General features: G+C 42.1%; 1 protein-coding gene across 1 annotated transcript in view; it reads right to left on the minus strand.

Annotated features, from left to right (window-relative positions):
- The window catches only part of PKDCC (protein kinase domain containing, cytoplasmic), an 81,203-nt gene that overhangs the window by 28,178 nt on the left and 28,156 nt on the right, over nt 1–24,869 (minus strand). Inside the window, exons 3-5 of the mRNA XM_078649707.1 lie at nt 22,707–22,978; nt 8,701–8,780; nt 7,118–7,225 (exon numbers count right to left, since the gene is read on the minus strand). Coding sequence (XP_078505833.1) covers nt 7,118–7,225; nt 8,701–8,780; nt 22,707–22,978 — 460 coding nt within the window. The remainder of the gene's footprint in view (nt 1–7,117; nt 7,226–8,700; nt 8,781–22,706; nt 22,979–24,869) is intronic.

Raw genomic sequence — 24,869 nt, forward strand, 5'->3', positions numbered from 1 at the left:
GCGGTGTAAACACCGTGTCGTAATGGATGTTCCCCCAAGAAAACGCCTCATCCATCTTCAAACCCAAACAGCACTCAGGAGGAAATACTGGAGAGTGAGAGGGAAAACTATGTAAGGACACACACATAGTAAAATCAGAAAACACCATGAACTACAAGTAGGGCAGTTTGAATATCCATAACACTTCACTTGCTTAATAAAAGCTTTACACACCACTGGCCGCAAGACATTCAAGAATCAAACCAGTCAACACATGCCCATTTCCAAATGACAGAAAATGTAATTACTTCAATAGCCAAATGCTTGAAAATGTGGATTCTCTAAACTAGAATAAAAAACTGGTAGACATTTTTTACATTCCCTACTTCCTTGTTCTATGCCCAAATCCTACTCTAAAAACACAACGACTTGAGAACATGGGACTGTTGAACGTACGTAGGAGGCTAGGAGAAGAGGAGATGCACAGAAATTCGCCTTTGAAAAAAACATATGTGACAATCTGGTTAAAAAGTGCCATAGACCCACAGACATTCACAGATTGGAAAAGGCTGTGTTTAGTTTTTCAACATTAAGTAAAACACTGTGGTGTGATATTCCATAATAGGGTCCATAAGTCTAAAATGTTTTCTGTATTTTATAACCGAAATATACGAAATAGGAGCCCTAGCTAATATATTGCCGGAATGGTCGAAAGATGACCCAGAATGTAATAAGTATAGACAACATTTAAGTATGGAATCTGGTGTTGGTGAAATAGTAGACTTTTTTGATTTCCAAAGTCAAGCAGAATCAATAACAGTACAAAGTTGAAATCAGTGAATGAGTGAGCCTGTGGTGCAAGGGTATTAGAAACATCCATTTAATATCACCCTATGGTAATATCTGACAATTGCATAACAATGGGAAGAATGTTGTGTGCCTTGTGACAAAAGTAAAAACAAATTGAAAGCAAACTGCTTTCAGAGGTACATGATCTATTTTTTATGATAATGTGTAAGAGCAATGCTAGGGTGCTCAAACCCGCTGGCAGCTTTCACAATGACACGGCAGCCTGTAGAAACTTGTGTCTAGTCCCAAGTGTGATGGTCCCAGCGTGCCCACTTGAATCACATAGGTAGACAGCCTCAGATTTCCCTGCCACTCTCCACTCACCAATCTAGCCAATGGGTAGGGGACTCTACAAGGCCTGCATCCCAGTGACTGCAAGGACAACATTCAAAGCAGTCTGCGCCATAATCATAGATTTTGAAAATTGCACCCTAATGCACCTCTAGCCAGAACATATGGCTGTAAAATACCATTTTAATCACACAGCTGATATTCAATCAGAAAGCAAGACAGACAAACGGTCAAAGTAATGGTTCTAAAACCATGGTATGACTTGCAGACACACTTGAGGAGCCAGCCCAGTTTTTAAACCAAACCTGCAGCAGGAACTTGAGGAAAAGTCTATTCATTACAGAGTTCTTACCGCACCAAGACAGCTACGTGACCAAATCTTTGCAAGGAGGAACCGTGGCCCTTGTCTCATAGGCCACCCTCCAAATTCCTACTTGGTTGTCCTTTGAGTAAACAGTCACCCCTCCTAGTGTGGTGAAAATCTTCTGTATGGATCCCATAATTCTAGAGGTTACAATTGGTGTTAATACAACAAGCCTACACTATGTAAACGAACTGAGTATGTAAATAGTAAATAAAATATATCTGTATTTATACGTTACCGCCCTTTATAGAATTCTGAGATTAGCTTAGCCAATCGGAAGGGAGACAATGCAGTCTTCAACTATTGTTTTTTGCTTGCAATCTAAATTCAGTCAAATTGTGAAAAAAGACTTAAAGCAGATAGGGAGAGATGGTGTGTTTGGTTCAACAGCTTGTATAAGCTTTATTGATAAAGTCTCCACCAGAAAAGAACAACCAATAATCAAGGAAATCTAGTAATATATCACAAATTCAAGAAAATGTCTCCTAAAGCTATGGATGTATAATCAGTTGAAAGAGCACAAATATCCAGGCTATTAACTGCACCATTATACATCAAACCTAAATGACAGACATTGTTTGCAACGCGGTTTGTACAAAACTTTCAGATATATGAAAATGCAAAAATATTGTATTATGACATTGAGTTTATTAGTATGGAATTACTGTGCATAACCTAATCAATCCAAATTCGTACACTTGGGCTAATGAGCAGTTACCAGTGGATAGTACAATCAGCAAAGCACAACAATAATTAACATCTTTTGTCTCTGCATTTATTGCAGATAGAGTAGATAATCAACAATCCTCTCCTGTGCATATGCAGAGGAAGTTTTTTCAATATAAAGTTTGTGGGCAATTGGATATTTTTGAAATAGTATCGGATTCGCTCCCTTCCTACTGCATCCTCAGGGACACAAATAGGCATTTTTTTTAATTCAAAGAGTGCACAGCATGAAAGAAATAACTTTCAGGAGGCATCAAGAAGCAGGGATTTCAGCACTATTGTTTATTCAAGAAAGTATGCAAATAATTATCTTTAAAATGGAAATTGCAGAAGAATAAATAATGTCAGCAGATAAGCACCACCCATCTCCCTGTTGTCTTCAACATCACAGGTCCTTCTTTATCACCAGTTCCAACATGGCTGCCTTTGGCCAACAAATGCTTCCATAAAAGCAAATATGCATTTAATTAAGTTGCACAGACTGGCAAATCGAGCATACAATATACTGTGCCTTTTTTTTTAAATAGGGTGAACTTATGAATAAAGCCGATTTCATGTCAAAAACTTTGCCAAAACATTTTACCTACCCACTTATTGCTTTTACTAACATGTAAAAAACAAGCACCGGCAAAGCCAATAGGCCTGACATTGTCTGACAGCCTTTTTGCTTTGCCAATGCTAGTTTTGATTTACATTCATTTAAAAAAAAAATTATAGTTGAGGGAGCAGCTGGGATCTTATCAATGGAAACAAACTTGGCTTAAAGCAAAAATATTTTTTTGTTCTTGAAAATGACACGTTGCCCTAGGGGGTCCCAAGAACTGAAAATATGCCCTAAGGCTGTCCCCCAGGATGGGACAGCCGACATTATGTAGGACGGGGCGTGGCCATGCAAGATGGCGGGCCAGCAAGAAAAACCCCTACATTGTGCCTGGCCCATCTTCTATCGCCTGGAGGCTGGCTGGCTGGTCAGCAGTTGGAGATGAGGGTGGGTATGGATGCTGGTCGAACCCATGTTAAAAAAATGAGACGAGGTAGGGAACAGACTCGTTGTTTCAGCTCTACTCGTTGTAAAGACCATTGCCGCCAGCTGCCGCAAGACTTGCAACGCCCAGAAGCCGCTACGGTGGGCATCTCTTCTTTCGCCATTCACCCATTCCTGTAGTTGGTAGTTTGGTTCTAGCATAGGTGGGTCGAGTTGTGTTACGTCACATTTTTCTGTGAGAGTATAATGTTGTTGCGAGCAGAAGCTGCCTCTAACGCTTATCGGTAGCAGGTGGATGCTAAGTTTTATGTTGTGTTATGTTATTATTATATGCCTTTTGCCATATTGTATCAGGGTGAGTTTATGGTTGGCGAGGACACATCAGGTGCCCATGGTATCTCACATGAAGATAAGTACAAAGAACACCAGTGTTACGTGGACCTCAAAGGGGCTGCTTGCATCAACTATTAAAGATTCTATACATTTGTGGGTGTTGGGATAGTTGTTTTCACATTCTTTTCCTCACCCCACACACATGCTCAGGTGGAGCCATGGGATACTGACCCTTTGGGGGTTCCTGGGGGGTAGAGTCTGCTCGAGGGTACCAAGTAATGTACCGGTTGCCCAGACTAGCTATCTGACAGATGTGGGGATTGCCTCAGGTAGGGTTGCTCTGGAGTGAGCAGGCCTCCTGTATGAGTTCAGAAAGCAAGGATTCACATAAGAGCAACTCACCAGCTTATGCTCTAAGGATGGCCCTTACAGGGTCCCAGGAAGGTCAGAGGTGTTGGGGGTTCGTGTTTAAGTGCAAACCATGAGTTCACCAGAATGTTTTTTGATGCACTGGGAGCTGTTAGGTTGTAGGCGACTCAATGTCTAGCGGACTATGTATTGCAAGTAAAACTATGTTACAGCCTGTAAAAATTAGTGTTGTGTTATGATGCTAACATGGAAATTTATGCTTACTTAATAAATACCGCAAAACACACAAGATGATGGACGGAATGTTGCACAATCGCAAAACATTCACCCCTAGTCACAGATCTGGGTTTAATCCATCGTTGTTTTGCTCACCAAGCCACCCCAGTTCAGACATGGCCATATGCAAATCAGTCTTGACCCTGTGTCTCATGGGAACTGTCCAGCCCGAACTGCCAAACCATGTCTTTCCTGGACCGGAATCAAGCATCCTAGGACCGTTTTTCAGCCAGGATAGCTTGACTCCAGTGGCGTAGTGAGCACGGGACCCACGTCTGGGCATACCCTTTGAAATGTACTTAATAAATACGTCGTGAGATTTTACATCTTTAACCAGTAACAAATATATGATTCAGGCTGTCATTGGGATTGGGTGGTGGATTTGGAGAGAGGTTGTGCTTTGGCGGAGGCCATCAATATGTCCCCTCCATGTTACTTTGAGTGCAGATGTGCTCCATGTGAAAGGGCAGTATGGTGTTACTTTCACTGAAGTTAGTCAATGGCTGATATGGGCCATATGCCAGCTGCCCCAATGGTGAAGTGTGTGTAACAAAAATGAGAATGGCAAAATAAGAGACCAATTAATGAAATAGGCTGATGGGAAGCACCTATATACTAAAATCAAAAGGCCTTCGCTACCGCCAGACCTAACAACTAATAAACATTTGATTTGCGCTCCTCACATCAACAGGCAAATTTTTTGCGGTGGCCTGAGAATTTATACTGTGGCTCTTTGAATAATGTTTAATAATTCCCAGTTTTACATCATTTTAAAATGTCTGCAAATGGGCAAAAATTGTTGTGCATGCACCTACATTGAAGTGTTCACTCTGTAATCATGGAGCCAGTAACTGCAAAACTTTTTTTTTACATGATGGCTGCACGTAAACTGACCCTCATCTTGATGCAACTTGTACCAATTAAATGCAAATTAGCGCCGCACATGTGCAATATGGAACCGATATTCCCAAACCTGACCTGTGTGTGCCCTTCCAGTTCTTGAGGCGGGAGCTGGCGGTACACTAGGAAAGCTGATACGCACGACATGACCATGTTCACGAGCGCCTAAAATGGCCGCTGGAAGCACTTGTCTGCGAGCACTGTGCGGCCTTATCAGGTTGCTTAAATATATCAAATCAACAGAAGAGAGATTTAGCAGTTGAGAAACTGCAGTGCAATCTACACTAATTTACCAGAGGCCAGACACCGCCCGACTATTTAATCACTGTGAACACAAGACTTTTACATTCGCAGTCACACAATGCGCTGTTTCTACAAGTCAATTTCATCTGAAATAAATGTTAAATCAGGAATTGTTGGGCAGACCTGGCAGCTGCTACTGGAATCAACTGCCGTCGCAGCCAGGCTCAACCTCTCGCACTTCTTCAACAAAGGGCTGTTTGTGTTTTTGATCGGACTGCTGAAAATAATTCCCCTGTGCTGACAGGCGTCACTCAGCTCAGAATGTGACGACAATCTGAGAATTAGCGATGGCGGCCGAGCACCTGCACCCATTGCCCTGCCAGACCCGGAGGGACCGTCTATAATTGTTTAATCTCTGGGCGCGGACATTGTAAAGAAATATATCTCTGTCTACGTTCCATGTCTGACGAGAAGCACACTGTCTCCTCTGCCTCTTTCCAAAGGTTGGATGTTTTCAACTAATCAGCAATCGCTTGTCTTTTCAAATCATGGTGCTGTGAGGCTGCTGAACTTTTAATAATATTCCTCGTTTTTTAATCCACGTCACACAAAAGACAGGGCTCGTACAACTTGGGCCAGGTGCGTAGCTCCCACCGGCGCATTAGGTGCAGTGGCACCGGGGCCCAATGAATCCTGATAATTGGTGTATTCCATAATTTAAAAAGCAGTGGGAGAGGGGCCTTTCCTTCCAGGCACTCAGGTATAGGGCACACAGGCTATGCCACTGAACCAGGTCCCTGAATCACACTCAAACAGCACCGAGTAACCTGTGTTACCAATAACACGTGTTTGTAGCCGTGTCCATTTTAGATGTTAAGATTCTTTTATGTAGAGAACTATGGTGTCTCCGAATTCCAGATTACTTTAGAGTCCAACAGAGATAACGAGATTTTGCCCAACATTGTTCTGAGTGCAAAGCGAAGTTTCCGGGTTCTTGTGAAGCAAGCAGTGTAATAACGACACTACTGTCTCCAGAGCAGGTCTTAAACCTTCAACCACAGACATATATACAAGACATGCGGGACCACAGCTCCAACTCACGCCACATTAAAAGCACCTGAAATGCTCTTAAAGTAGAGTGAAGTGCCTCCATATAACATGTTTCAGGTGTGATGGCAATGAACTTACAAACCATTTTAATTTCACTGATTTACCTTTCAAAAACCTGCTTTACATGCCATAAGATGCATAAGATTTGGCAAAACATGGTTCAGACCATGATCAACTTCCTTGCTCCTTGCAATTTTTACATATTTTAAAGACACTATTCCATGGAGGGTTAACCAGCAACAAGTAACCAGTAACAAAGAAATGCATACTCAAACATAGCAAGTGAATGGATCAGTGTAGCATAATAGTATTTAAGCCGATGAATAACAACAACAAAAATACATGAATGTATTTTCTAAACTTCCTCGACTTTAAAGTGTTATTCCTTTACATGGTAACTTGTGGGCTTGAGAATCTTAGAAGGAAACATCTACAAATGAAAAATTGACAACACTGCACCTGATTTTTAAAGAAAATGTTAACACCTAAAATGATAACTGGATCGTGGGGTCTGTGAATCAGGATTCTAATATGATGTTTCTTTTAGCAGAAGACAGAGCACCTCATACATCATAAAAAATCAAGTACAATAAGTCCAAATATGTATTGGTTTGGGAAAACATTTTAGGTTCTCTAACTATATTAGCGTGCCTTAGAAAAGGCCTTTTAAATGATGTTTTGAATTAGCTTACCTGCTTTCGGAGTTCGGGTCGTGTTTCCCAAATAAAGGCCACTTTTGTACAGGTACAAAACTTTTTCTAGCTGACCAATGGTTTCATCGATCCCCCAACGAAGCTCTCCTAAAAAAGTGCCATAGAAATCATTTAAAAAAATTCAAAAATAACACCTCTACTCCAACGCAAACATATTGTAACGACTGAATCTCCTATTTAAATGCTTTTGATCTAAGTTGCCTGAGTAAGTTGCATGCAGTGATCTATGTGTGTGAATGGTTCCCGGGAATGTGAATGGAAGGAGAACAGGTGGATGTTTGCAGTTCATCCTGAACTATATCAATATTCAGGACCTGGTAGCCCAGTGCCAGGGCTTTCCATGACCCATTGATCACCAAATATTCTTTGCTCAGTCAACCCTCTCTCCTGTCCTCTGACCAACTGTGCACAGCCCTGTCAATGTCTGACTTTACTCTCTGATACTACTGCACCATGGTCAGAATCCATAGCATATGTTTGGTTCCTTCTTCTCCTATGGCACTATCTACTCAATCTGTTACTAGTATATGGAAGTCGGTATGTGTGTCTACGGGCTTTAGGTAGAAACCAAACACAACTTAACTTGTAGAAAAAATCACAGATACAACAGGTGGAAATCAAACGTAACTTGTAGAAAATAATCACAGACACAACAGATGGCACACAAACCAAACTAACTCAGAGAAGACATGCAAATAATTTATCATGCAAATATCCAGACATGCAAGTAGTTCAGTGACAATGAAATACCAATGTGTGTGTACTAACAAAAATTGCCACCATTCAAAAACTATACGCATATACAACACGAACACACAAATAAAGAATTACAAAATACAAAAAAAGAGGGGCAAATAGTGAGTCAATGTAGTATAGCAGCAAGCGTTAGCACACATATGCCAGGACTGGGGCTGCTATGAGCGTGGGTGGTTTGAAAAGAGCGGTAATACAATGTTTGCTGGCTGTAGTGGACGTGAGTAGTAGGAAATAGATTAGTGTGCATGCCGGAGTGTACACTGGTGCTGAGGACTTCTAATGCAGCTATATAAAGAATGAGACATTTTACTGGAGAAAATCTCAGAAAGTCAGAAAAATAATCATATTAGAAGACCATGACTGTTGCCACATCAGATAGAAAAAGTGATCAAAAAACTTTCCACTGATATTGAATATAAAAACGTCCTCATACATATTCATTGAGAATATCCTGAAAACCTCACTGGTTTTTACAATTCATGCAGTCAATGTCACTAGTTTTGTTTAAATAAATATATATGAATTGTGCAAATATGTTTTTCTTTGCCAGCATACTTTAACTTGGATAGTAATTTTGTGTTAAGCCTCTGATTAAAAGAAACACACTTTTATGAATAATTCCTTTATGTAGAGGTTTACTTGTAAAACTGCTGGTCTTCAATATACATAGAACATATGAAAATTTAATGGTTGCAAAGCAATTTAATGTATGGATTCTCAAACCATAGCAGTATATTTTGGAGAACTCCTTATTCAACCCTCTTGGACACATATCACTGCAAAGCTAATCAGAAATACTACAATACCTGTTGCGTTCACTACTGCATCCAACAATGGTCTCAGTAACGAAGGTGCACTGTGTGGCAGAAGGTACGTGAAGAAAAACCTGCCGAAAAAAATACATCCTTTATTGAAGCAGGGAATGTCTCTAGTAACCACGGGACAGCTAAAAATACAGTTCCAATATTTGCTATGTTCCCAGTCTTCTCAGCAAATATCTTCATATTCTCTAATCAAATAAATACATGGATGAAGCCATTCCCACAGCTGTCTGGCTTAGCTGGACCAAGCAAGCATACACAAGGCAGCCTTGTGGTCACCAGTAAATGTTCCATTAATACAGCAGCCTGCTGGAAGCCCAGTGTAGGGTGGTTGTTTGCGAGCCTGTCTGCTTTCTGGACAGATTTTATTAAATATCTATTTCTGGAGCTTCAGGCCAGCAGTCCCGTACAAATGTGGGACGGAGCAGATAGATTTATAGACTGAGCAGGGCAGAGTGGATGAGACAGCATGGACAGAAATGATAGAAGAAACCAAAAACAATGTATGTAAGGAATGGTCAGTAACTACTTGTACGGTCCAATTGTTCAACATGCCACCCGCTTCACGGGAGCAGATGGAAGCAGTCCACCTAATGCAAAGTTAGCGGGTGCTACACCACCATGCTGTCTCTGCATATTGCTTACAGAATCGGCAGGCGGATATTTCGATCCTGAGAAATGAGACAGTTAGCAAATTGTTAGAAATCTCAGGACTTAAGCAACAATTTAGAATTCAGGTTTTAAGGAGCTTTTGTGAGTGGCACTCTATTTTAAAAAATACAGAACAATATTGCCGCCTTTTTCTAGAGCTCCTGTGGATGTTAGCACCTGATGTTCCCTTATGTTAAAGGCCGAGCCATAGTCTGTCCCCTTTCCACTCACAGTTTCTACATAAGTCTCTTGCCCAGGCGACCACCATCAGGCTGTTATAACCAACCATCTCCACCTCCAGATCACAACAGGCCCAGTGATGATGCGGGGAAGGGGCGGTGGAGGCACGTAGGATGGAGTGAAGTCATTAACGGCTGAGCTATAAAAGTGAGCTTGACTGGCATGTAATCTGCGTGATGTGAAAAGGGGAGTTTCTTACACAGCATGTGGACTTGGAGGGTGAATCACCTCTCACTCCATCCACTGTCATTTGAATGAGGGGCGCGAAAAGGGGTTATTTGACAAAATATTGCAGCAAAAAGACATACAGTAGAGAAGGCTGTGCATAAAGACCAATTTACAAAAAAGTCTGCATACAAACGACCGAAAGACTGAAAAAAATCATGTTCCTGTGGACCCTCCCCTGGTTTTTGCAAAGAAGGTCCAGTCATGGTCCAGTCATAGTCCAGACTCCAGCACTGCAAGGCCCATGGGAGAGCGTTTGAAAAAAGTAAAGTGCTTGACTAAGCAGCCCATGGAATGACCGTAGACGACTTGAGGATAATTAAAGATAGTCTTGCAAGGGCCTTGTATTTAGTTCTCTCTTTAACCAGAAGGCAGTGGATTAACGCAAGCACAGGCACAATGTACTATTATATCTTAGATAAATATGAGTCTAGCAACATGATTCGGGACCCTTCTCATTTTGGGAAGTAATTCCTCCTCATATTAGGAACCTGTGACAAACATTTTAAGAATTTTACTCTCTAGGATTTTTTAGCTTTATTTTGCAAGTCAGAAGCCCCTCCTCAGCCTACCTATTTCACTATGCAGGATTTCCTTTTCTTAAGCCTTTCGATGCTGATGATGGAACCGCTCCGTCATCAGCTGCGGTGGCGCTGTGCTGATGACGGAGCGGTTCCGTCATGGCCCGGCCGCCGCACCTGCGCGGCGCGGATTCCGCGCCTGCGCTGGGCTTTCTATTGAGCGGGCGGGGCCATGACGCAACCGCGGCTGGTGACGGAGCGGTTCCGTCACCAGCATGCGCCCGCCGCACCGCCCCCTTAGCGCTGCTGCGGAATAGCCGCCGCAGCGATGTGGTTAAATGTGTCAATTACACCGTCTATCATAATAAGTCACTCTTGATTAGTCGCTTTAATTTACTGGCTCAATATACTTTTGCCGTGTTTTATCCAAGGTCACGCATTTTTGTCCCTTTTTAGCCATCTCGCCTTTATAAATTTTACACAAAAAAGCTCTTTGCACGTCTGTGTGTGTGTGAGCCAAAAAGTCAGCCATTCCCTCTGTGCATGACGTATGTGCCATCTCATCCTCTTATCTTTTGCCACCTGTGCTTTCTGGTTTTTGTTGTAGCATTTGCAGGTCCCTCACCTGATCCAGCAGGAATCCCTTTGTACTGATCTGCTATGCCAGCCACAGATCAAATGCTTTATGTTTAGTCTTTGTGGCATGAAGAGAGGATTGGGGAGCCGCTAAACACCTGCTATATTGCTTCGAGACCTATCTTCGAATTTTAATCATGCACTAATCTAGAAACAATTAGGGAACAGGGGAGTAAAGATATCAGTTTTGGTGAGGCTTGGGTCTAGCTTTTCCACCGCGTATGAATAATGGACTGCATTTCCACTTAAAACAGCTTTAAAATATATCTACTTATTTCATTAGGGTTATTATTTATATCCACACCAGGGAACTTCTTTCAAAGTCTCTTCAATGAAGTCAGAGGATTACTTTTGATTTGATGTCACGTCCAATGATGTTGCTTTCTGAAATGTTCCATCGTAAACAAATGAGAGGGATCAGCATATTCCTTTTCTGACAAAGGCCCCTCAAAAGAAATAAAAAAATACGGACCCTGTTGCCTTCATTATATGCAGTGCAGAGCTCAGCAACACATTTTACATGACCTTAAAAACCCCCCTCGATTGTGTTCATTGAACTTCATGCAACAAAGGTGTTTTTAAAAAAAAATGATCTTTTAGTATGTGCTAAAAATACACACTTTCTGTGAATACTCGTGCTTAACTCACAACTTGAATGTCAGTTTCTAACTCCAGATGTAAGATACGCTTATTTGCGGTAAAAAAAAAAAAAAATTGGTTGGTCCTGTGCTGTCCGATGATTGTGGTTTCTGCTGTATACCACAAACTTGTCTCACTATACCACAGTCATATTTTAGGCTGCATACAGAGATGATGCAGAACACATGCAAAAATAACTAAACATAATGATGAGCAAAAATACATTACAGATTACAGAAGAGAAATTTCTACATGAAGAGAAAACATCACTAAACATGACAAATACTACTGGAAAATTTATAAAAATCTGATGGGCGGAAAACAACACTTCCTCTGTGGATAGGCTCTGTTCCAAACATCTGGTGTGTTCTTAATTTAGTTTTCTGTTCCATGGTTGGTCTTCTAGAGGAATAATATTTGACATTGAAAAGAAGAATAACATTGCTTCATCGGGTTCCCATCTTCTTGAAATACACTGAAGGTTAAGGCACAGAATAGCGGATAACATCATGGGAACAGACTTGTGTCCAATGTGTTCTTTTCGAAAAACTGCAGCAGCACTGGAAGGACCGCGTAAGAGGCAGGAAAGATGAACTCAGGTTGCCTTGGTAGCCACGTGAGGAAAAAATAATCCGAGCACTAAATCACCATCAAAGTTCTATCAGCTTTGTGTCTGTGAAGGAAGCCAAACCCCATCTCCTTGGCCGTATGTCAAAAAATCCACCTGAGAAAAATATTGTGTCCTAAATAGAATTTATAGAACTATTGTTGCATTGTGTGTAGCTTTTCTAATGTCAAATTAGATAAAGCAGTGTTTTTGCACACTATATTTTGAACACAATATTTTTATCAGACGATATTTAGACCACGCTATTCTGATACTATACCCATCGTCTCTAAAAATCCAAGCACGCATTTTTCATTATTATTTGGAGTTTTCTTGTATACTTTTACTTGTGCTAAAAAATATAACCTCTGTATACACCCAGTCGAAGAGCCCACAGCATTTTATGTTATTTAGCTTGCTTGACCTTCACTTTCTGAGATGCGATAACATATCTACTAGCTTTTCTTGTGTGGAATCACTTATGTAGCGTATGAAAGTGGTGACCAAATCTACTGCCATCATGCCCACTCAGCAGAGAATGATAGGTACGCATTGGAGACGCTAAGTGGGACCCGTGGTATCCGATGAAATGTAGTTCTCATCACTACCACGTTGCAGACTGTCAGTACTAGGAAACGATAGGGATAGATTGGCTTCAAACAGGCCAGAGCAGGTAAACCGCTGCAGCCAAAACCTTAACTATCTCCAACTCAGAGGGATCATACCTTTAAAATTCAAACATAAGCAGGGATATATATCAAACAGTGGCAGCCAATACTGTGCATTTATGGTTCATTCCACACTCTGTTGACAGCCATTTATTGACTAGTAATTTGTCTATAACGTTGATCCCCAGGAAGGATCTCCATCAAATTTTACTCTGCATTGCGAATGAAGGGCGATAGCTTAAAAGGAACATCAAAAATTGTGTTTTCCAGTTGTGCATCCCATACAAAATTTTGCTTCCGGGGACAGCAAAAACTGGTGATGGGATTTATGTCAAACTTGGCATGAAAGTAAACCTTTATTCCGAAAGTTCATTAGTTCTTGAGAAATCAGAGTTTGAAAGATTTGCTGAGTCGGCTTGAAATGGAGAACACATTTGCATATCTTGGTAGTTGAAAAACCATTTGGTATAACTTATGTGCCATTTAGCAAATATGCATCGATATTGTCAGACAAGTATTGAATTGAGATTAAACTTGCCAATTTCAAATTAATGTAGGTCTATGGGAGGAACAGTAAGAAAAGGGGGGGCGAGAAAAGTGTTCCAACTGGAAATAGCGTTGACAGTATGTGAAGTGGCGACTGGCAGGGGAAGGTGGCGGGGGAAGGTGGTGTGGTTAGGAAATGTTAAAAAAACGTACCTACTGGTCACCGTCGCCAGCCGTCGCCTCTCCTCGCAGGAACAGGAAGCACCCAGGGTTCCAGACTACCCTAGCCAATCACTTCGCTGCTATGAGCGTCGTGGTCCGGCACTCAGAGGGGGAGTTAGGAACCTGGGCATCTTCTCCACCCTGGCTGTAATAAAGCCTGGGTGAGGAACATGCAAACTGCACGTGACTGTTTGGCTGGCCCCAGATGGCCGGTCAAACAGTCATGTGTACTTTAGGTGCAGCATCAGCCACTCCTCCTCCCTGTGACGAGAGAAGCCCAGCCTTGCCCGCCTCGGACTAACCGGGCCGCAACGTGAATACTAAAAATAAAATGATAATAATTTCCAGACTGTTTGACAGAAACTTGGAAGGATTGTTTTTCTATAGGTATGCTAGGTTTTTGGCCAATCTAAGGGGCAAAGCTAATGGGGGAGGCAATATAGTTTTCATTTGCTTATAAGTGTGGTGCTGTTTGATAATTCTGCTTCAAATGTGGCAAGCAATTAGCAAGTTACACCCAGTGCATGTTTTTCAGAAAGTACTGCACAAATTCGGCAGAAATTTTGCACATCTGGCGTTACTTGGTATTTAAAAGGCCATTCAGATCCATCAAAGGGGAGCCCAGTTAAGAGAGGGGGGCAAAAGAAGCGCTCATTTGCTGAACACAGTGACACTATGAGACATATTTATGGACAATTTGGCAGACGCTTGGTTTCTAATAGTGTTTCTAATTTTGTACCAATCCATCAAGGTGGAGCTAAAGGTAAAGAAGGGGGCAATATTATTTCCAGTTGCTTATCACGGTGGCACTGTTTAATTAATCTGCACCACATATAGCAGGTAATTATACCAAGTACAGGTATTTAATAATTTGTGTCGATTAAATGGGTTGGCAAGATAGAGATGGAGTCAAAACATTCTGGTTTACTAATAACTCTGGTACCATGGAATGGATCTGCACAAATGTTAGCAGAAAATGGGCATATATAGGCAGCTTCTGGTTTCTCATAGCGCATGCTTTGACTAGATTAAATGCCTTCCGGCATTTGCAAGCCCATTTCTGTATCCCATATTGAGTGTTACTTAGTTACCACCTATAACACTCTTTAGTTGCCTGTAGGTACGAGTAAAGGAGGTGGAATGTCTAATATTTGCCACTTGGCAAACGCATATGCTAGCTTCCATTCTTCATCAACCCGCTCGGGCCAAGGGAACATGACCAGCACCTTTATTTGACCGTGCCATATATGTATAGACCTTGGATTGTGAGTTAACGACTAGCGTGTCTAACTAATTACCAATTATCAATCTGAGCAGACAATGTATAACGATTCCTTACAGACATGGGTCATGACTATTTATTGAATTACTTTTACTTTAAGCATGTTTTCAAGCTTCAGGATGCACTTACCTGTGCATTCGATCATGATTTTTGTACCAGGACGTGTGGTCACGGCATAATATTATCTTGTTCAAAATGGCCGGCAGGTTTCCTGGGCCATCCACTCATATGTAACCAGAGTCCTTTGTTTATTTCCAATGTTTATTTATGCACGTAACTTTGTTAACTCTGCGTGTGATCAAGTCATTAGTTTGGCGAAACGCGTAACGTTTTGAGGATTAAAACCGTCTGCTCTAAGCTCATGGACTTTTAAGTGTGCGTGTTTACTTTGGATTGGATTGGATTGCTTATATATATATATATATATATATGTATATCGAAAACAAATCCTGACCACCGATGTCACAGCAGAACCAAGCAGGTGCGAACCTCTTCCCCCAGAAATTTTCGTTCAATGACACCAACACACAAAATTGTGTGAGCAGTAGTGAGTTTATTGCATTATCTTAGGACGGCTGTCCTCCATGACGCATTTCGCTCAGCGGACGGAGCTTGATCTATATATAGTCTATATATTATATATATATGTGTGTGTGTTTTAATATATATGTTTATGGGGTTACGTGCATCTCAGACTAATAAATAGGAGAAACTGACTGAGTATGGTCACCCGAGTTGGTGTGGTACCAGAATATTGTGGCCTAAATATCGTCCGACAAACATATAGTGTCCTAAATATAATTTCCGAAAATATTATCTAATATAACTAACAAAAAATTCTGCACCAAACGTAGCAATATTATTGTAAATAATGTTTAGGACTCCATATTTATGTCAGACCATATTTTTGTTATTGATATTCTAACATACAACCCTAAGAGTAAAATTATGTCTTTTGATCATTTCAATGAGGAAATGGTCATTCACAACCATTGCAGGAACCAGAAAAAATATGAAAATACTTTTCTGTTGTGCTTACTATTCAGCAATAAAACAAATGTAGTTCTGATTCTATTATTTGGTAGCTTATTGTATCATTTCCTGGCCAGCATCCAACATGAGTTTCCTAATTTTAATGCAAGAAGGGCTTAGTAATATGAATACAGCTTAAGAAATGGAACAGGATGAACATACTAAGAAAGAATTGTTCCTGCAGCCTATAAAGCTAGCAGGATGTCCTTGGCTATCTTTGAGACAGCATTAGAAGCAGGGCGGACAAACCACTGCCTTTTGGCAAATGGACACATTCTAGTTTTCTGAGCAGGCAGAGGGTAGAAACAGATTTGTGCAATATAATGGTAAACATTTCTTCAAAGATGTGGGTACCAATTTGATTGGTTTAAACTCTATTTGCAGAGGAACCTCTAGAACCATATAACACAAAGTGGTGGATGATTGATTGTACCAAGCATTAGCATTAGTTGAATCCTTCGTACAAGGGGTGTGGTCCAACAAAAATACATTTAGGAGTTCACTTTATGTGCTACAGCTGGCGACAGTGACAAACTGTGCACTCTTGGACTCAGTGCACTGAGAATTATTGAATCCTCTCGACTCTTTTTAACATCTTTATGACCCCTTTGGCGGCACTGGTGGAGTCCTTTGGGGCCCAGATCGTTTCCTACGCTGATGATACCCAGCTGCTCTTCACGTGTAGGAAAGATCAGGTTTTTGACGGAGAGAGCATTCGGGGCTGTCTTGGGATGGTCTTCAATTGGTTTCAGCAGAACAGCCTCAAATGTAATTCCAATAAATCGGAGGTGCTGTTCTTTGGCTGTTCCTTAGATCCTGATTGGCAGGCTTGGTGGCCGGCGGATATGTCCCCCCCCTGCACAGGCATCCCAGGTGGCAAAAAATCTGGGAGTCAAGATTGACAATGATCTGACGCTGAGATCCCAGATTCTTGGTTTGACGGGTACTTGCTTCGGCATTCTTAAGATGCTCCGGAAGTTTTTGCCTCTGCTCACAGAAGAGCATAGAAAGATCACCGTGCAAGCCTTAATTGGCTCCAGATTGGACTATGCCAACGTCCTCTATCTGGGTCTTCCGGACTATCTTGTACAGCGGCTGCAGGTTGTGCAGAACTCTGCGGCTCGCGCTATCTTTGGCCTTCATAGGCGAGCCAGAGTGTCCGGTTTGGTGCAGTCGCTTCATTGGCTGCCCATCCGGAAGCCGATTATGTTCAAAGCGTTGACCCTGGCTCATAAAGCGCTTTTTGGCTTTGGAGCAAAGTACTTGCAGCGCAGGCTTGTCTTCTACCGCCCGGCCCGATCTTTGCGGTCTGAATCTTTGTTTTTGGCCGTGGTTCCCCGAGTGATGAAGGCCCGTATCGGGGGGCGCTCCTTCCGATTGAGGGCCCCACAGCTCTGGAATACATTGCCTCTGGCCTTGCACGGTACATCTAATCTTCTATTGTTCAGGAAGGGCCTTAAAACCTGGCTTTTTAACCTTTAGTGTGTCTTTTTTGTTCCCTGTTTATGAATGTTTTTATGCTGTTATGTTTTTTTCTCTGAGCTGCCAGAATAAAGCGCCGGGACACTCTTCTTGAGTAGCCGTGCGCTATAGAAATTAAATTTAACATAACATAACATAACATAACAATCCCATTGTTCAAAGCCTGAGTGTGCTGTATTATAAATCCCCTAAAACCTTGGTATGTGAGAGTGATGACCAGATGTGCGATTAGTGGCGCAAAACTTCTATGTAAAAATGCCTGAATTTTTCACATCTACTGAACTAGAGTAAAGTTGGGCATGGGGAACAAGTTAACCTACAACACGTGTCTCCTGTGTCCAGTTTTATGCAAAACCAAATAGTGTGCCTTATCGTAGAGAGTGAAAATGTGCAGAAAGAGCAGGACTGATGCATAAGCGTGGACAGCCAGCGAAGGTCTAAAGTACCCGTGCATCATTTACAAAACTGGCTGACACCCGAGAGTGAAGGACTGGCTCACTTCTTTAGTTAATAACACTGGCAAAGCCAACATGTTGATCCTAGCACTTGAGCTTTGACAAAAGCAATAATTAATGCCTGCTACAGCGTACAACAATTAAGAAAGAAGTGCTTTCAGTATATAGTTAATGGATGAAATTAAAACTAAATGTGTGACGAGAGAGAGTACTTTTCAGAGGTATAATAGTGCCACAAGTATTATAATGTAGAAGTAAGCTACACACTAAGAGGCAATGGAAAGAAGTTGAGACATAAATACTCCTGTGGGCTGAGCTAAAATGTGATTGACAAGATTTCAAACCAATGGCTGAAGGTTTTTGAGGCAAAGAAGACAATAAATAAAGGAAGCTGTACCAAATCCATTCTGAGTATGAATAAAATATAATATGTCAGCAAAGATTTTTATCGGTACAAAAGGTGGTGGTGATGGATGGAGCATCTGAACCAATCAAACACTCACACCCAGTCAACAGATCTGGGTATGATCCATCACTGTTCTTTAGCCCACTCTGCCACCCCAGTTCAGACATGGCCATATGCAAATCAGTCTGACCCTGTGCCTCATGGGAACAGTCCAGCCCGAACTGCCTAGCCATGCCTTCCCTGGACCGGAAACAAGCTTCCTAGGACCGGTTTCTGGCAAAGATTTTTATATTTGATGGTTTATGACACATCAATTCATGTCAAATCTAAAAATGGACTGCATCAAGGAATGTCAGCAAACAGTGTAATGCCTGGTAGATTCTATGCTCAATGGTGAATGCCATTCACAAGAGAGTGCAGTATACTGATACAAGTTTTCGGGTTCTTTGAATAATTTATTACTTATAATTGTCCATTTACATACAAAGTAAAGCATGCACTGATGCTATTTGCTGTATAAGAGCACGCAAGGTTATTTTGAGAAAATGTAAATAAATGGAGCACGCTTCATCAAGCACTTCCCAAGGTACCCTTACGCTAACATCCCCGCCATCACCTTCCACAGCCATCTAAAATGATTTCCCATTGTGCTATATGTATCCTCCCAAAATACCCTAATGCCCTTTACTGCGGTGCTAAAGCCTCTCCATACAATAAGCCAAACACTAACATAGCTAACACCACCTTCCACAGATGTCTTAAGTGATTTCACACAAAGCCTTTAACACTTCCTCCCACCATAACCTAAAGCCACCTGCTGAAGAGCGCTGAAGAGCGCTAAAGTCTTACATATGATAACTTAACCCCACCTAATAACACTGTTCTTAGTCCATCCTTTGCGATACCCTGAATGCATCTTCCTATTATTCAAAAACCTTTTCCCAAAATGGCATCCACTTGCCACACTGCCCCAAAGGCAGTATGATATCACCTTTCATGGATCCTCAAAGGCATCTCTTAGCACTGTAAGATCACTTTCCACAGTCAGCTCTCCCTATGAAACCCTTGATCCGCTCTCCCTATGAAAGTCTTAATCTACTCTCCAATGACTCTCCATCTGGCTAATATGATGCCCTAAATTAGCTTCCCTTCATATTGTAAAGTTCAAAAGGGACATTAAATGTGACAGTAAATGCGACCTTTGCGCAGCCAATCTGTATTGCTGACAGATTAAAAAAAGTAATCCACCTTCCCATGGCTGGGTGAGAAAAGAGCCATGTTGCGCCTTCTTTCCCCACCTGTGTGACTTTAGCCTACTGCTCCAGGGTGAATGTACCCACCACCCCAGTGCTTAATTTGCAAAACAATAAGTGGCAGGGCTCTTGTCAGGAGGCCACGGCACCTTGTACCACACATTGCCCCTTCCTGCACCACCAATGATAGTACCAACACAAGTACTGACATGCACACTCCTACAAGTGTGACAATTCGGACTAATTCAGGCCCCCAAAGCTATAAGAATGGCTTGGGTGGCAAGTAATATTCATTGTATTGCCTATAGAATTAATAATTAACTGTTGTTGTGTTCAGCTCTAAAGTAGCCAGACAGCGCCACCTTGTGGCAGACTATCACTGGCCCCGGTGCTGGCACTTAAGTGCTGGTGCCGAGCACATGAAACCACGGGCACAAATTAAGCTCTGCACCACCCAGTACTATACTAGCAAAATGCATTGCCAGTGGTTAGTGTGTGCAGGTGGTGACAATTGTGAAGGCACCAGTAACTCATTTTTGTTTACTGAGAGTTACTTTAATCATCAGACTTTGACCCTGAGCAAGAGAGAGACAGGTAAAAAAAGGGAGCAACATGGAGAGACAGAAAGATGAGAAAAGAGGAATAGAGGGAAACAGTGAGATAAAGAGACAGAAAGTGTAGTGTTTTGGAAGAAAGCAGCGTGAGGTAGAAACAAGGCTAGGCAGCCCTAGCCTTCACAAGCACAGGCAATTAGGTTTTAAGAAAAACTTTGGCCAAAGAACTTAATATTTTACAGATTAAGCACTGGGACCCACAGCAAGATCCTGTTGAGCCAAACCTTTGGAAGATAGTTCACATGAGATACCCCATGAAATGTCCACAAATATGAAATGTTAGGCAGTCCACTAAAATGTTTCTGGCAAAGAAAGAGGAACAGAATGAGAAACGAAAGCTGGGTGGGGAGTAATAAAATGTAAGCATACATTTTGTAGGAGTGCTAACCATTGAACAAATAGTAAACATTAAAAAGTGAGGCTCTCTCTCAGGTTTCTTAAGGCAACTAAAGATAATAGCTTCTGGGCAGTGTGGGATGAGAATTTAGGGCATCATTTGACATCATGTGATTCAGGGCATTATGGCAGATAGCTTTAAGGAACATTGGGTTATAGATTTAGGCAAATATGGGATGTTTATTGGGGAACTACAGAAGGTTGGAATTGTGGCACTGTATGAAAAAGATGTGGGCATCCTATTATGTGGTATTAGGGCCTTAAAGAAGGGATTAAAAGTCACTCTTGGGGTGACTTTGGGGAACAGGAGAGAAGTGGCAGCTCCTCCGCTAAGGCGTCGCCCCACTGCTTGTTGAGCAGTGCAAAAAAGGGAAAAATAAAATGATAATAACACCATGTTTTTGTCATTTTCAAAGCAGACTCAGAGCCAGGTTAAGGCGGGCGGGCTGGGCAGTCAGAACAGGGGGACGAGGAAATATGTGCACCGTAAGTGCGTATATCACTTTGGCTGTTGTCTTAGGCAGGCCAAACTGACATGCGCACTTAGCATTTCTCCACCCAACAGTGTTGCACAGCCGGGCGGAGAATTGTCCCAGGCTCCCAGGCACTGCCTGTGCAACCAAACAGACCGTTCAGACCAATCACAAAGCTACTGTCATGCTGGTGACATCAGATTTGTGAATGGCTTAGGAGAGTCTGGGAACATGTGTGCTTCCATTCCGTGCTGCCGGGAAGAGAAGAGGATTGCAGAGAGGAGGCGCCCATTCACAGGTAAGTGTTCTATATTTGTCATGCCCCACCACTCCTGATCCGTAGAAGTCCCCACTGCAGGGGAGGTGCCTTTGAGGAATGCAGATGGGTTAAGCACTGTTGGATATGTAAGCGTTTTTCTCTTATATTAAACCCTCGGGTTAAGGTTGTTCACATAACGAGTGTTTTGGCTAGATACGATACACACCACGGCAGTATAGAATCAACGTACACACAGTATGATGTTGTGATACTATGAACTTATGTTATACATTTATGTTATATCCTTGTGTCCACAGAGCTCCCGGAAGAAGGGCAAATATGCCCGAAATGCATTGGAGCTACATATAAAAAGCAAAGTAATTTGAACTTGTTACAAACATGTGGGAAGTATGATTTAAAAACAACAAAGTTGAAAATACTTTCGAATAAATTCATTATGAAGCAATAAATGAATTCATACATAATTGAGTGGAGTCCAATCATTGGAACCTAAGGTGTGCCCTATATAAGGAGGCTCCCAAATCGTTGGTAGCACTATACAAATTGAATCTCACATCGACGTGCAGGGACGGACACATCACTTTAAAGGAGCACCCAAACTTGCTAAACGTTAATCATTTACTGTTTTAATCAAATTAAACCAAACTTACAACAGGCTGAGCACCCACCGCCTTTTTTGAACGGATATGGATTTATCACACCTTGCAATATATCTGTAAGGCACTGCAGGCAGTCGCTTTAGGGCAACATGGAAAGTGGCTTTGGGCATTGTGAGAGCTGGTTCTAGCATTCATTGGGGTGAGCCATTCACATCATGGAGAGCACGTAGAAGGACCACAAGGTGGTAAATGTACCGTAATGTGTACACTAAAGTGTTTGTTCACTTAATCTCAGAGTACAACTCCAGGAAAAAAGCAGAAAATGGTGACTGGAAAAGAGGTAGGACTGGAAATATCAATGCTGCCAACCAAGCACTCAGAATGAAGATCAAAAGGTTAAAGGCCGTCTTTCTATGGGTATCCATGCTTTAATAAAATGGATGCAACTTTTTTCTAGGCTAGGTTTTGTTTTTTAATATACTTTCAATCAACTTAGCCACACTCAATTACTAGGCCCACCCCTCTAGCCCCTTCTGAGATGTCAAGTGTCTCATTTGCATTTGCAATAATACGATCTGTTCAGGACTAAGAGGTTTATAAAACCAACACTTTCAGCAGGGGCCCTCGAACGCAACGGAAGAAAATGCATAAGTTAATATTTGGATTTCATGTAACTGGTTATTAAGATATTGACCGTGAAATAACTGGCATGCTGTTTGAAAAAATATTTGCTGATTAAAATAACAAATGTTATTTTTTACCGATGACTCACTCGGCTCATCGTGTGCATGCCTAGAGTTAGATAGAGAGGGGCAGTGATGTACCTGTAGGCATTGTAGAGGTTCCTCTTCTCGTTCATGTTTTGACATCTGCCTTCGGCGGAGCATGGGAGTGTGAAATTCCTGGCTGGAAACTCCATGAAGCAGTCACTGTGGCTAGAACAAGCAGTCTCTTCAATGCTGGCGTCATCCAGGTCGGTTACTTTCAGCTCCCCGTCTACAATCACGAACTGCCGGGGCCGGAAGTCCAGCAGCGTCACGGACCCGAGCGGGGAGTGCGCCAGGAAATGCAGGAGGCGCACCAGGCTCAGGCAGATCTGCGGGGAAGGAGCTTGCATTAGTGTGCTTTCATTTGTACAGGGGACACTTATTAAACGTACTCACTATTGTATCCACTACTACTCCTCGGCCCTAGGGTTGAACCACCAGAGCGGTACAACACAGTAGGCATTACTTGCGTTCTATTACATTTATGCAAGGGACTTGTGGATGACCTCAGACACACTCCCTTCTTTCCAACCCAACAACCCCTCCAATACCAGCCTGACACCAAGAATCAGATTTGTAGTTTGATTAGAGATATCACCACACACTCAGGACGTATTTATTACATAAAGCATAACATTCAATGTGGAAGAAAATAGCACAGCACTCATATTTTACAAGGTTGTAACAGAATTATTTTCCCACAACGTTTGCCAGACATTGAGTCACCTACAATCCGATCCCTACCATTGAATCAAGAAACATTCTGTGAACTCATGGTTTGCCCTTTAACCCGGACCCTCTCCACCTCTGACCTTTCCGGGCCCTCTAAAGGGCCTCTTCAGACTACAAAAGTCACAATTTCTCATAAGCCCTTCACTCTTTACTTGTGCAGGAGGTACGCTCACCACAGAGCAAGAGGTGGGCTGGGTTTCTACCTGGGGTGCCCCCAACATTTGCCAGATAACTGGGCTATCGAGCCATGCCTAGATCCCCTATAGCAGGCCACATCCTCCAAACCACCACAAAGGGCCACTGCCCATTGTGCAAGTGTGCATGCATAAAAAGTGGGTAAGCAGCTGCAGTAGAGACCGGCCTAGCCCCCCACAAAAGGCAGCTTTTTAACAATTGCTGCAAACATCTTCTTTGAGGCGCATATGACACTGTGCCTTGTGAGATGCCAAAGGGACCCAAAGTATCCTGCTAAACATTAATTCACTCTGCCCCAATACAACAAAAGGTATAACAAACAAAGAAAATAACCAGAAAAGAAGGTGAATTAGCTACAACAGTAGTTTGTACCAGCATTACAACCCCATAGATTAACATTATAACAAAGGACGTATCATAACCAATCTATACCCAATATAATCTCATGAACTAAGGGATGGGAAAAACATGATGCCCTGCCCGCAGTGGCTCCTAGGTTGCTGCAGGTTGGTGGGGGTCAGGTCTGGGCGAGGAGGGCAGGAAGAAAAAGTCCAAGCCGTTCTTATCCTGATGTTTTCATTGAGTTGACTTTTGGTCACGACCCCACCGGCCCTAGCTGCTATAAAAACTCACCACAGCGCTAGGCACTGTAGGGCAAGATGGCGGGCTTTTTCGCTCTATCAGATCAAAAATTAATTAAAAAAGCAGTGACGTGTTGTCGCACAGTGGAAGACCCTACCCAAAGGTTGACTGGTCATCTTTCAGTTGCTTATTGCTTTGTTTGGTTGTTAAAATATTACTAAAGAGGTGAAACATTTGTCCAGGCACTGTTAAGGTGAGTAAAAATGATAAGATAATGAAGTAATACTATCAAAAAATGTATAACATTGCACTGTATAATTTGCTTGCTTTTGTAAATTAATGTATTTAACCCTGCTGCATAAATTGGACCCCGCTAGGTCACATAACTCCAGTGTACTCACAAAAGTTGAAGAGAGGAACAGTTGCAAATTGTCTAACCACTGACATAGCTGAGGGTGGCATTCCAACCCATCGTTTTTCACCCTCCAAGCCACTCTAGACATAGGCCTGACTTATGAAATCAGGACTGACCCTGCTCCTCATGGAATGGAGAGATGAGGCATCCTCCTAATTGGGCCCGCAAGTTTTTTTTGTGTAATACTGTTTAAATAAAAATGGAAAGCAATGCACTTGTGATATAATGCTATCACTTCAATGGAAGCAATCCAGAAACCTTACATGTCAACCTGAAAGGCATCTTCAATCTACAAG

The sequence above is a fragment of the Lissotriton helveticus genome, chromosome 6 (genome assembly GCF_964261635.1).
Source record: "Lissotriton helveticus chromosome 6, aLisHel1.1, whole genome shotgun sequence".
NCBI lineage: Eukaryota > Metazoa > Chordata > Amphibia > Caudata > Salamandridae > Lissotriton > Lissotriton helveticus.